The following is a 14,715-nucleotide window of genomic DNA, read 5'->3' as shown; positions in this document are numbered from 1 at the left end:
AGCCACATATTAATGAATTAATTCACAGATGAACACATTGATTCTCTTATCTGAAGGTCCACTTGCCTTTCAGACCTCTACCGCAGCCTGTACCGATGACACTATTCCCAATTCCTCAGAAAATTGTTCTCTCTTTAATAACTCAATACTTCTTAAAATTTGAATCTCATATATCACCATTCATTTTGGTTAGCTAGACTTTCGTATGAACGGCCTGCAAAAGCTTTGATATCAACTGAACTGTTATAATTACAGCCACATTAACTGCAGCATAAAAAGATTTTCCAGCAATTCCAACAACTTCAGAAAGGGAAGAGAGATGTTGTCACTAACATCCAACATAATCATCAATTATTCAATCTCCGAAGCACACATCCACCTCAGTTTAAAATAGACAGCAGCCTCTCTGAACTCACCCAAGCTTCAGGGACTGTTGAAGTGATTTCAGAAGAAAAAAGACTGACAACAGGAAAGAAAGAGCAACCAGATTCAGAGCAATGAAGATACGAACATTATATTCAAACATATTATGAATTCCCTCAACTGCTGTCTGCTTATGTAGGTCAACTGACATCAAAGGCACTTGTACCAGCTGGGGAATCTAAGTGGTACGAACAGCAGAAAACACACTAACACTTTTGGCAGAACAACCAAACATCCCCTGATACCCAGGCCTGGTGATCCTGTCCATGGAAATACAATACATTCTTCATATCTTTGAGAAAAAGCTCTGCAAAACCAGTGAGATGAAGAAGGCAGCAGTCAGACTACGCAAATAGGAAAGACTCCTGTTATCTGCCAACACATAAAGGAAATCAATTCAATGGGAGAACAGCAGCCAAGTGCCCGCATCACTTTTCAAAAAAGAGACATTAAAGATTTAAGTCACATGGGTTACTCTTGAAGATGTACCCAAAGCTTGAAGGGTTTGTACAGCACCTCTCACAAGGGGTTCTGGTCCACCACCACCGCTCCCCAGCACTATGCTAAAGTAACTACCGTCAGCATTAGCATGGATAAAAGGCTGGCTGGGACAATGACTGCACTTACCACAAGCCTCCTGTCTCTCGGTGCCTGCCTCACAGATGATTTACTGGAAGAAACATGCTGCAACCAGCCTGCAAGTAAGGCAGATTTTCAATTTGTTTTCACACTGCCAAGTCCCCACACCCCCTTAAAATATCTGCATAGGAGGTCGTATTTCAAGTAACTGGCAACTACTTCAGCTGGAACTACCTGTTTGTGATCACCGGCTTCCTGCATGCTGACCACAGTAATCAGAGAGAGCGCACTTTTGTTGACTGGAGCTCCCCAGAGTCCTGTGGATGGAAAAACAAATGTAATTGTGCTAACTTCTCTTTCTTCCCTTCCGACAGCTCACTGCATCTGTGGTTCATCCTGTGCTCTAAGGACATGCTATAGATCCATTTATTCCAGCCTCTCAGACACAGTGACGTTAATCATTGCTAACACTCCCACTGCTTTCTTACTGCTTAACATTGTTTAATACTAATTTTATGGGTTTTCTTTTCCTCCCTCCTTCAATTCAGTACACCACTGGCTTCCATCACAACACCACCTTTCATTTTTTTTGTTACCTTCTTATGTTACACTACTGGAGGCTTGATGTGCTTAGCTTGAATATTGAATTTAACTTCCTCTATGACCCAGACTTTATCTTTGCAATAACATTAGTGCATATGGGGTTACTCCATCTCTCAACAGAATTTTCCCCAACTTCCGTCCTAGATAGTTTAGGTCTACACAGATCTTGCTCACACTCTTCCAGAATGCTGTCTACAAAGAATCAAAGATGTGTTACCACTGGAGTTATGAAGGCCACAATCCTGTCAATATGTATTGCCTAAACTTTTTTCTTGATGACAAACACGAAAAGAGGGATCAGGACAAAGGCCTTTCTGGGTTAGGCGTGGCTCAGCCTGTCTGTATAGTGTTGCTTCCCTGAATGTGTTATGTTGCAAGAGGATAATAAAAATTCCATTCTGATTAACATACGGATCAGGCAGACCTCTGGGTGTTATTTTTGCAACTTGATTATTTGGTCTAATTTGGGAACTGCCATGATGTAAATACACACAGATTTGTTATTAGTACTTACAGTAATCACAGGTTACAGAGAAAGTTAGTTGGGTTCCCAGGTAACAACCTGGCAAGTTGTTATGTCTATGGCTATAGAAGAAATGTGTTCTGAAAGCACATGTAGATTGCATTAGTAAAACTCTAAACACTGGGAGTGTTTAACTTGTTTTGCATTTGGGTTTTTGGTGTTGGGGAAATACAACATTTTCCATTAACATCCATAATGACTTACTCTAAATCTTACAGAACTGTAATTCCAGTATGTGTTTTCAAAAAAACCAGACTGAATATCAGAATAACAATGTCATCTTTCATCTAACAGAATACCAGAGAACCAGACAACTTGTTAGGTGCTCCACCTAACAACCTAAGCCCTCGGATCAATTCTATTCTGTGCAATTTCATTCCTATGCTCCATGCACATTCCTGCACAAATGTTCGTCTCCACTCCATCTCATTCACTTGAAACAACCCCTTTTAAAGAGCTAGACTTAACTCTGGAATGATCTTGTGTGTTATCCAGATCTCTACTATTTTGTTACGCATGTATTTTACAAACATAGTATTATAACAGATAAAGTAGGTGGCATTTGCTAGTAAGTCGGGGTACAGCGAGGTATTAGGCTTAGGAACAGGACATCCAGGTTAGAAACTGGACACCTTGACTGCAGTGCTATGGTTTGCTAGATGGTTGCCTTCTCACTGATTAGGTCCTGTCTTTCAACTGTTAACTCTTTACAGCAAAGACTAAGTATTGCATCTGCTAAATAAAATGCCACACGACATAAATTACCTCAACATACAGGAATGAATTAGATCCATTAAATCGTTTTCAGTTTATCTTCATCTATTTTGCCGAAAGTCTACATAAAAACTGATGTAACCTTGTTAGGAGGATATACTTTAGCAATCATTTTAACTGATGAAGACGAGATAGGTGTTACGTTCTACAGTTACTTCCCATGCAGAATCTTGAAGTGTTTCACAATCAACATTCAAGCCTGACAGCAAATAATTTTCATGGCTAGTAAAACATCTACCTCCCTGAAACCAGCTGGCTGCATCTTGCGTGTGACTTCCAACAGTCTGCTCTTATATCCCAATACTGTTTTATCACTGGATTTGTCTTCAGCTGCTTCCCAACTCTGTATCTACAAATTAATTTGTCTGCTCTTCAGCGTCCCTCCTCTGACACTTTCATGCATGTCTGACCACAACCTTAGTTTGAAATCTAGTTCATTTTCAAAAATTTTCTTCATCCCCAGTGTAAATAACACTGTCCTCATCCTTTTATCTCACAATCTCAGTGGATTCTTTCACTCTAGGTCTATGGGCACAAGGAGCTTGCCTCGACAGAGGATCAGGTGCCTGGGTGACCTGGAATCTGAACCAAGACAAGGGAGTAACAAAGCAAAATATTAGCTAAGGTTGTAGTTACAGGACTCGGTCAGAAACACTTTTAACTATGCACAATAATAATAAAGTAAGCTGTTTCAGGACACATTTGCAACCTAAAAGTCACTACCAACTGCCAAAACCCATAAAGTTTGAGTCACGTTGTGGAATCATCCATGCTCTGTCGAGATGCTCAGAAGAAAGCAAGATTCTTTGTTACGTTCATCTACCCGACACGGGTAAGAACATGGGCCAGCAACTTCAAAGGTGCAGTAGGCTCGTGTCCCTCATGACTCAGTCCAGGCTACCACATCATCTTTCTTTCTGTTTGGCATGCTACCTGGAGTGTGTCACAGAGGTGTATATACCCCAGTGACCCAGCAATTCGGGTACTTCTCTGTTCTTTGGCACACTTGTAACTCCGCTAGCACACATTCATTCCGAGTATTAATAGAATCTGAAGTTCAGTTCCATTTCTAAACTGAAGTGTGAATCACTAGGTTTTTCATTGTGCCTCAAAAAAGTTAATCATCTAGTGTGTGACTGGGAGACGTTGCCTAGATACCTACATAAACAGAAAAGAAACACGCTTGCCAAATTCCTTGTTCTGGTATTGGTGGCATGAATAAACCCAGCCTCTTTGCACCAAATTAAACTGTTGCAGGATACACAAACAGTCACTATGTGTGTAACTGTGGTTCAGTGAATTTCCGCAGTCTCCTGGGGACTTCCTGACACCCCGCTTGACAGCCAGCTGCCTTTCTATCCTGAGATCATGCGATCTGAGCCAAACAAGGGCTGTAAAGCACAGCTGGACATTAAAGAAGGTAACTTTACTTTCTGTTCTCAGGTTATCATGAATATTTTCAAATACAGTTTAATCTGCTTAGGGTTGGAGAGCTGCAATTCCACCTGAATCTAGGTTTCACACTGTCTTTGATCCTATACATTAACAGGTTAACAAGACACACTTCAAAACCACTGTGGTGAGTTCAGCTTTCCCAGCAGTATCAGCACAATGCTGCTACCATAAACAGACTACCAGTATATATTACAGCACTAAGAGAGATCTGGAACCTATTTTAGATGACAGTGCTCAAACCAGCCACAGCTGGCAGCTCTACAGTAACGTTCCCCAGACTGCCACCACACTGGAAAACACTGTCGGAAATATTACCAGTGCACGTAGGAGCCCCTGACATCCTCCAGAACAGACCAGCACGGATAATCACTCCAGAGTTTAGTCTGTCTTGCCAAACGACAGAAACAGCTATAAAAGATGGAAGCTGCCAAAAGTCCTCAGGGAATTTTTCCTAGGAATAGTGTTAAAAGGTTTCATGTAAGACCAAGTCTGTTCTGCTTCATTGTTTCCCATCATTATGCGCTTTTTCCACTTTAGTGACTCAGAACACAAACAGTCCCAGGGCTTGGATTAATCTCCTGGCTTCTGCCAAGTACAAGGGAAGCTGTCACACCTTAAATACCGAGGTATATCGGAGGATAATTCTGAAAGTTTCAAGGACTATAACTAAGGGCCATCTAAACTTAACTCTAAAAATCCTTAAACAACAGGTTCCTAATGCAAATCTGCAGGCTTCACACCACAAAAAGTACCTCCTTTTTACTTAACATCACACCACCTCTGAACTGGCCCGTGAAAATGAATTCAAAAGTCACTTAAAGACTGAAGTTCACTGACAGAAATCAGCAGACTATTTCTACAGCATCTGGAACACAGCTCTAAAATCTCAATTAAAAAGAATGATTCTGTGAAACAGCAGGAAAGTTCTGTTTTGTTTTAAAACATATCAATCCTGTTTTAGTACAAAATAACATCAAACACTTAGGATTTTGAGTAACTTCTTACATGATCTGAACTTCATTACCTAATTAGGCTCAGCTGAGGTACTCGGGAACAAATCATGCCTTGCAACACAAAGGAACGTCACAAATCCTTGATTAAATATGACTGTCTACACTGATGGGTTTTTTTGCCCTTTCAAGTGGCACCTTATAGCTTTATTTAAGTAACTTGACTTCAAAAACGATGTTGACTGAGTGAAAGGAAAGGGCTGTTATGAAGAGATTTGTTTCTGCCAGGCAGGCTAAGACTTGCTTTTCCAGGTCAGAAGCACACCTCTGAAATCTAAACTCAGAGACCTATCCCTTCAATGAATCAGAAAAATACATTAAAAGCTTATTGGTTTAACATGAAGGAATACATAGAATACTTAACATTTTCATCCATGTCCGCTTTCAAATAAGCCTTCAGTAAACACTTGTAGCTCAGCTGGACAACTTTCACTGCTGTGTCCTGAAGCAACTAAGAACCCAGGCAGGGAACACATCTTTAACCATTAAGGAGACGAAATGAAAGGCTATAGGGAGAGCACAACTACACATAACAGGTCCTCAATACTAAGGTTTATTTACCTAATGCTATTTACGGTCTATTTGGGCTGGCAGATAACCTATATGTGGAAGATAATGGATTCTTTTCAGAAATGTGATGTCATATGAAGTATCTTCCCAAAGAAGGATGCAAGGAACAAACTTACTTATACCTGCACCTGCAAACAAATTTAATGCTTGTTATTAAAAAACAAAAGAAACGCTGTAGTGACAGGTCTATTGACCCAGGAGTTTTTTTCTCCAGAGATAACGGTGTGTCAGTACAATATTGTGTCCAGGTTTCTTAACCTAAATGTGCTGCTTTTGGATTAAACAAGTCAGTCTGATCTACCTTATAATACATTCTGCTCATGTTACCCAAAAGGAAGCCAAAGAATTTCACCTGTGATGTGACCACTTGTTAATGTAGAAATGACAAAAAAATTTATTCAAGTAGCCTTTGCTACTATTATGCAGTAATTCTGCCTCCCTTTTATTTTATTACTTTTGCTACTGACAAAGAATACTCCGAGAGCTGCTCGAGACTGCTGTGCTCCTCCTGCCAACCAAGGGACGGGAGCTGCACAGCTTCAGTCCTGGATGTGTTAATGCTGCGGTTCTGAAATAAATGGGGTTTGACTGCAGAGTCCAAACTGCAAAATGGCGACACGACCCACTCAGAGGGCATAAGAAGCGACAGGGTTCTGACTGCCAATTCCTTCTGTCTTCCTAGAGCTCAGATTTAACGAGACAATTAAAACATTTGTTGGCGTGGTGGTAGAGCCCACACCAGACAGACTGATGAGTGACATCTTTCAGTAGGAATTTTCTTGCGTTCTTCCCTTTTTTTTTTTTTTTCATTTTGAATTGTTTGCACAAAGATTTGGTAGGTGGAGCTTTTGAATGCAGCAAGACATTAATTGCAGCTGGCCTGGCACAGGATGGCACTCATGCTGTTTGCTCAACCATGGGATAAGCAAACCTTGAAGGCTGCATTAAGGTAAGAGCCATCAGCAGATTGAATTATTTTCAAGCCTGCATCATTACTCCAAATCTGATTTTCAGTGGTGAAATGAAGCTCTAAACAAATATTATCATTTTTTCCATAAATGCTTTTAAACAGTTTCTGAAAAAAAACAGTAGAAGCATTGATCTCTGAAAACATTTGGCTACACTAATGATTACCAGGGATATTTACAAATTTATTTACAGAAAACACTTTTATTCTTTCTACACTGAAGTACATCAGAAGGGAGAACTGCCCCAAGAAAAGCTAGGGAATCTCAGTGAGACCAGCTATGCTGCATCATTCCTTTAAAACTGAAGCATGAACACACTACAACAGTGGCTGTGATAGCAGCAAACCTTACAGGTGGCAAGACGAACAGTCACGGGCAAGACACTCTGCTACAATTATTCAGAAAAACTGTCAAGCTCTCAGGCATACAGATGTGTTCTGAAGTCAGAAAATTAACCTAGAAACAGTAAGGTAAAATAACTGCTCCCAACAACTGATTCTGCACAAGACGTACAGAGTTTGCCACTTTTTCCTTCAGATTCAGGTCTGGAAAAGCACTAGACTGGTCAAACCTTTTTTTTTTAATATTCTTTTGTAAACAAGCTGCTATTTAAAATTCAGGACAAGCAAATCAGAAAGAAAAGAAGTACCTCTTCAAATGGTTCAATGTCTGCTACTGAACTTCAGAGCACAGGGCTGGACACTTGCTGTTGGCAGCTCCCACTTGTCAGCATGGGATGGATTTCTGGTCACTCGGTCCCAGTTCTCTGTGCTTCCAGCTTCTAGACTACATTAGGAGATAGAGAAAAAAACATAGTAAATCTGTTCCCAGCATACTTTGGATTGTGAGACCTCTGGAATTTTCTTCCGAAACTCAGCAGGCTGAGACCATAAAAGAGAGCAGCAGGAGTCAGCTGTAGAGCAACAGTCACCTGGAGAGTAAGATCCAGGCCCGCTCCTTCTCCTTCAGCTGTAGTCTTTCACTTCCCACAGCTTTACAATGTGTTACATTTAGGAATTTATCGTTCAGTGACATCACAACAGTCAGGCTCCCCTGTAATCCTTCTTCTCTTCCACAGGTAACTGTCCCTTCAGGAGCAGTCTATACAGAACCAGGGATCCAGTAACTAATATCCAGCTTATTTTCCAGCTTTACTGATTTTTTTTTTTACCAATTATTCTGTTTAGACGTCTTCTTTGTTTCAAGTTTCAGATGTTACTGCCTGAAACCAACACACTATCCCTTCTCCCTTCTCCTCTTATCAAACTCCTTTAAAACAGAATTTTATTTTAGATGCAAATATAAATGGAGTATACTTTGGTACTCCTGCCCACGATACGGAAACAAAATCCAAGCCATTCAAACTAACTCACTCACCTTAGAGCAAATTACTGCAGTCCCACTCCATGCAAAAGAGAACAATCAAATAAAACAGGACAATGAATTAAAAAGCCATCTCATGTGTTGTATGCAAACTCCAGATCTCCCACCTATTCTAAACAGATAAGAAACTACAATTATTATACTCTCAGTAGTACCATACCAGCATAGTGTAATAGAATATTATAAAGAAAAAGATGCAAGTCTTTTAGGTGTACAGATACATGGGCAAATAGACCATACATTGCTAATGTATGAAGTGGCATCAAGAAACTAAATTCCATACAAGTCTAGCAGAAGTTTTTATATATACAAACATAAAACTGCTTTCAATCCCCACACAGACTCAAAAATGACTCACAGCTAAAATATTCCCATTATGAGAGGTCACCAAGTGACTATGAGAGGTCACTAATGTAGGATTTCGAATCAGAACTACTTGTAATTTGCAAACAGCTCTACCCCAGTTCAGCTTATCACCAGCATAAGACTGAAGCTAAAAGACGTGGCGGCCAAAAAAGGAATAAATTGAATAATACTATAAATGTATCTAACAGTAAGGAAAATAACACAGAAAATGTTTAGTATTTCACAAAGAATGGGTTTTAATACACTCGCACTGTTTAAGCCCGCTTTAAAAAAAAGTCTTCAGGATTCTACAACAGATACACCCAGTAAACAATATAAATACTACTTTCATGACATTAAAACATGTCATGTTAAGCTCCAGTGAACAGAAGAGTGCTAGATCAGATGTGTGTACTTGGTAACTTTCTTAGTGCAAACAGAAGACTTGGAATAACATCTTTAAGGCCTTTGTTTCTTGTGTTAGCAGTTTAAGCATGCATAGAAACAACTCTCCAGAACTTCATCCAAACAAAAACTGGCTCAGACATTTAAAAATAGTTGTTTGCATTATTTAAAAGGCAAAAATGTGAAAGAATTTATTGGACTCATTCTTGTAGCTTTCAGGAATCCACACGCTCTTCTAAAAACAATACTCTTAAACGAAAATACAGGCAGAAATCCAGAAAACACAAAACAAAACCAAAAACAGAGAACATAATTTTTGAGCCCAAATATCAAGGACTGTTTCTGCTGAAACTCTGTTTGATGAAACACTGAAAGTATGACCCACAGAGCAGCTGTAATGCAGAGAAATCTTGCCTCACTAACATACATGTTAGTTACAAATACATCACAATACAATGTGTTCATATACTAACTCTTAAAACAACTTTAATTTCTCCACATGACTCATATTCACTAGGAAACTGCATGTCCTCACAAAGCTTGGCCTTTTGACAGACAGTAAGTATCCTCCTTTCCTAACTTCACTCTGTCAGTTTGGCTCTAAATTTCAAGCAAACTGGTGATGGACAGCAGATTCTGGTTTGATTTTTGTAATGACGACTAAGGCCTTGATTCTATCACTTGTTCCTCCAGGCAATCCTAAATACCTCAGAGGTAAGCACTACTGCACACCACTGTGCAATATGATGAGAGATTTAAGCTTTAGCCACTCAGCAATACAGTAAATAACTGCAATATTCATTTTTGAACACACACCAGAATCCAAAGAATTTCTGGAAATTGTTTCAGGGAAACATAAAAATATATCTGTATATTCTGGTATGTTTTCTAGTGCAGATTTATGGCACACTATTCAAATAAATACAGCGTTTGTTCACAAATGTCATTTGTTACACCATCCTAAAATGTATTTTTTTAAAGTAATTTAAAACCTGGTAGATACTATGTTGAAAGGATGAAGTAACTAAATCCAAGTTCCCCTTAAGCATATTACAGAAAGTAAAATATAAATTGAAAATATACTTGACTAGGAAGCTGTAGTGATTCTGGAAGAATTAAGAAAGCTGAAAAGTTACTTTCTTGTTGTTATGCGATACCAGATACCGCTGTCAACCACTGCTCCATTCCTTCAAGCTGCGTTTTTTCTACAGAAATCATGAGACACACAGAAGATACTTTTGTCCCCTAAGCTTGGCTGCGGACACTCGCCCTTTTTTCCCCCTCTGACTTTGAGATCTGTATTTGAAATGTGTTCACTGAGGTAAGAAAGGGTTAAATGCTTATAGAGCCATTTCCCTGCCAGCTTGTTGTCTTCTCTAAAGTGGCAAGAAAGCCTCAGACTTTTCGTTTGGTCTTGTCCTTCTCCAGGCCATACTTATCACAGTACGGTTCAGTTGTTCCTGTATCAGCTACGTTTTGGGTTACTTCATTTTCCACTTTTTCTTCATCATTCTTTGTTTGCAGTAATTCTTCTTCAGCTTCTTTGTAGCCACACCTTCATTTCGAACAGGCTTAGCAGGATAGCCTTTTGTTTCCATAGTTACTGGCTTTCCCTCACAGGGTGTGTCCGACTGTCCTTTTGCCCCAGTCATCTATATAAGGAGAGAATAAGAAAAAAAATGAACTAGGATTAATAATCTTAAATCTGTATTAAGCACAGACATATATAACTATGTTGAGAGAACTGCCTTCTACTTGCAGTGAAAAGGGCTAAGCCATCCACACACAATGTTATATTTATGTCCGAGACACAGAAATTGTCTTTTCCTTAATTAAGGTACTCAATACCTGTAAGACAAAGTATATGAGCCTCTATCCAAAATAATAAATTACTTTGAATTCACAAACAGTATTGCATGTCTACTGTTGCAAATATTTCACTGTATAAGGAACAGGTACCAATGAGAATTTGAGTTCCTGCATGTCAGAGAAGCCACCTGAACAGCGATGAAAGTTTCACCAAAGGTAAAGGAATTCAGAGCAATCAGAGACAGATGATCAATGGCAACTTCTTGAATTGAGCTAACCTATTCTAGAGGGCCAAAAGGAAACTTTATTTTTGCTGCAGAGAAACACTGTTATCCTACATGAGCTTCATTTAAAATTAAAATAACCAAGAACAGATCTAAGATGCTCCACTGTAGCCACTGAATAAGCCATCAATAAATTAAGGCATGAAAGATTTCAAAGGAGTAGCATGAGAGGACTGAGAAAAGTAAACTTTCATTAATATCGTTTGGTTTTCTGTCTTGCCAAAAACAGAAGTGTAAAAGCTCTGACAACTTTGTTGTTTGCGTGTGGCTCATTTGCTTACAAGCTCTATTGTCTGCATGGGATTTTGGGTATTAAATATGACATCTGAGCGCTCATTGCCATCTCCACAGAGGAAGCACTAATCTGCATATAAGCTTTCCTCTACCTGGCTCCTTATTTTCACTAAGTTGGTTAGAATTTACTATTTTACACCTCTAAGACATGTCAGTTTCTGCTGCAACAGCCCAAGTTCAACATTTTGAGATCAAGGGGAAAGAGAGAGGGACAAACGGACTTTAAGACTGGGCTGAGAAAATAGAAAACCAGGGCAAAAGGTCTTTTTTTAAACTGTTTGTGAAGAAAAAGTACATCAACAAAAAGTACCATCACAAAGGCAGAATTAGAAAATTCTTATAAATGCAAATGTTGTATCTGTTTCAGCTGTACTGAAGACCTGCAAGTCACAAACCTTTCAATTAAGCCAAATGCTACATTCTTTCTGCTCCCAAAAAATATTATTAGCTCCCATTAAGGATTCAAAACTCCATTGTGAAAAAATTTTGCCATCAAACAGGCATTTAAAAACCACCCGACATATTGTGCATCACGGAGAACTGCAATAAGAGCTCAGTGGAACAGACACTGACAGTAGGATTCACCTTACCTGATTTTACCTCTCTACGGCTGTGCCAACCATCTTTTCTCCTGTAGTCACCAGAGAGGAAATGACAACTCTGCGGCATGAGCCACACAATGTATTTAAGAGGCCCATTCTGGTGTGGAGGTGCATCTTACAAATACTTCATTTCCCTCTGTTAGCAGCATAATGAGATTAAATGTTGCTTCTCCCCAGTGCAGTGTTTAAAGCTAGATGAGGTAAATGTCACCTGAAATATTTTCCAGGCAAAAGGCATTCCTATTCTTGGAAGTGAATCCAGAATTCTTTAAAAAGTCTCTCTGACCCTTGAAGACGACAGATAAATATACTAGCTAAATAAATATGTATTATATATATATATTAAAATAAATAAATAAATTTATCCAAGGAGCTGAAATAGATTATTTCAAAACTGCTCATCAGCTTTTCCATGAAGTGTGATACCAACCTTTTGTTTCCGGGTGGCTTCCTGGGGTGCAGGTGGAAAGGTGCATGGAACTCTTCCATGATTCATGTGATAGGACAAAGGGAGGCTGGGATCCAGTGGCACCCATGGGACTGAAAGAGTGGCAGGTACAGCAGGAAGATCACAATGAGCTTTATGTAAGTCATAAGATGCTTTTGTCTTGTCAAGAGAACTCTTGTAGATCGCAACTGATGAATCACCTGCAGCATGACTCAATAAATAAGAGCCCTCCTGCAAACTAAAAAGATCAAGCACAAAGTGAAAAATACTATTTAAATGTTTCTTTTGTTTCATTTGATTTATGAAAAATCTTAGCCATGGTTGGACTCAACGATCTTAAACGTCTTTTCAAACCTAAATGATTTTGCGATTCTAAGAAATCAAGAAGCTACAGAAATAAAAAAGTGCAGTAAAACTCTTGCGTTTAATCATTTCAGAAGTGTTCAGCCTCTGTCTTCAATTTGGTTCATAAAAATTCAAGTTCTTATTCATCTGCATCATTTACACAAAACCTGTAATCCTAAGCACATTTTTACACACTACTGCATTGTGCTATGCTAAACCTAAAAGAATCTATAAAATACTTCACATGTATCTGAAAAAATAAAAAGCCAGAGCAGACAAGCATTCTACAGAAGAAACAGGATGAGCTGCGTAATGTTGCAAATAAATACAATGAACAAGAGTGGAGCACTTACTCAGACACTTTCATCAAAATGTGATGAAGTATATTTAAAGAATTCGCAGGGCTGCAAAAAAAGAAAGTACAAAAGTAGTAACTGCAAGGCTTGTTAGAGTTTCAAATTCATTGCTAAGAAATCCTGTAAAAAATACTCACTTAATCAATTGAAGTTTTTCTCTTAAAATTTCTGGAGAAATCTTTTCTAGCATAATAAGCTTTGATGTAAAAGAATCAATATGTCCTGAAAAACATTAATTCAATTAATATACTAAAAATAAAAGAGAACAAATATAAAGCATAATTTGCAAACCTAACACATTTTAAAAGGAATAAAAAACCTTGCCCTTTTACAGCACAGAACAATGAAAAGTATTTACCAATACTGCACAACAATGGAAAGTAAAATGTTTAGCTGCTTTCAGTCAGACATTTGTATTTCAGCTGTCTTTCTACCTCAGGGAGATGCTAGTGATTTCAGCAAATCATATCTTCGGTGATGTCAGGCATATATAACTTCATTTCACCACGGACTTAATCTCATCAGTTAGTTTTCATCTTTGGAAGTCCTTTTGATCCTTATCACCATGCTGGTTCAGACAGTTCTGAGACGATGTAGATCTTAAATGAAGCCTCTAAAATTGAAGTTTTGAGCTCACTGGGCAGATGAGGAAAGTTTATCTTTTGCTACAAATGTACTTTTGAGTTCGCTACAGTTGTTTTGCTATTCTGGGATGCTATACAAACCATTGTGTTATCTGATTTTCTGGGGATTCTGTACCTTCGTCGCCTGAATTTTTTTTGCTCACCTGAAAAATTACAATTTATAATTCGGACCTTGTTCGCCGCAAATTGTTAAAGACTCTTTATCTCTGACACAGCTAGGAGCAACAGTTCAAAACTCTGCTCACCATATTTTTAAAATAAAGGCTGACAAGAACAGTTTAGTCCACATTTTCGCTTGATTAGCAAAAAAGATCATTAGCACAGCTTGTACTCCGATGCGGTGACTATGCCTTACATTCAGATTCTCTCTTGTGTCGAGGTCTTCTCAGAAGTCTCCTCTATTCCAGCTCCCACAGGGAGGATGAGGAAAACCTCATTACTGCATAATAATATACAACTTACTCAGTGGATTTTACTGCCTTACTACAAACTTGCTCTCACAGGAAGTGTAAATACTTCAACTGTACACTTAGAACTCTTACAGGAAACTATTTCACCTTCTGAGCTAAACATTACTAGCAATTTGTTATGGGATGTGTAAGAAGATTAATTACTCCGATCTTAACAAATTTAAAAAAAATGTACCAGGACAACTAATTTCTTTTAAACCCTGTACACTTGCTACTTTTCTTGATATCAGTATTTTGTCCAAGACTAAGCAGCTAGGTTTAATGTTCTGTATTACTGACTAGAGGAAAAGAAAATTGAAGTAATTATAAAAAAAAACTTGTAATACTAATAAAAAAAATTGCATTCTCCATTCATCAACAGCCCCTCCTGAAACCAGAAATTTCTCCATTTCTAAACCTTCCAACAGCATAGCTGGAAAAAGGAA

At 38.6% G+C, this 14,715-nt stretch overlaps 1 protein-coding gene across 5 annotated transcripts in view; it reads right to left on the bottom strand.

Moving 5' to 3' along the window:
* Positions 1-1,049: 1,049 nt before the first annotated feature.
* Positions 1,050-14,715, bottom strand: part of ICE2 (interactor of little elongation complex ELL subunit 2) — a 33,651-nt gene continuing 19,985 nt past the window's right edge. For 2 of the 5 annotated variants that reach the window (XM_054077204.1, XM_054077207.1), the window contains 6 exons: positions 13,314-13,398; positions 13,174-13,224; positions 12,458-12,713; positions 7,555-10,690; positions 1,237-1,319; positions 1,050-1,118 (listed from right to left, as the gene is read on the bottom strand). In XM_054077204.1, the coding sequence (XP_053933179.1) occupies positions 10,520-10,690; positions 12,458-12,713; positions 13,174-13,224; positions 13,314-13,398 (563 nt within the window). In that variant the 3' untranslated portion in view covers positions 1,050-1,118; positions 1,237-1,319; positions 7,555-10,519. Of the gene's footprint in view, positions 1,119-1,236; positions 1,320-7,554; positions 10,691-12,457; positions 12,714-13,173; positions 13,225-13,313; positions 13,399-14,715 lie in introns of those variants that run through there. The other 3 variants (XM_054077206.1, XM_054077205.1, XM_054077208.1) reach the window with 3 other exon arrangements.

Source organism: Cuculus canorus, chromosome 12 (assembly GCF_017976375.1).
Source record: "Cuculus canorus isolate bCucCan1 chromosome 12, bCucCan1.pri, whole genome shotgun sequence".
Taxonomy (NCBI): Eukaryota; Metazoa; Chordata; class Aves; order Cuculiformes; family Cuculidae; genus Cuculus; species Cuculus canorus.
Note: the sequence above shows the minus strand (reverse complement) of the source record. Positions and strands in the feature narration are given on the sequence as shown.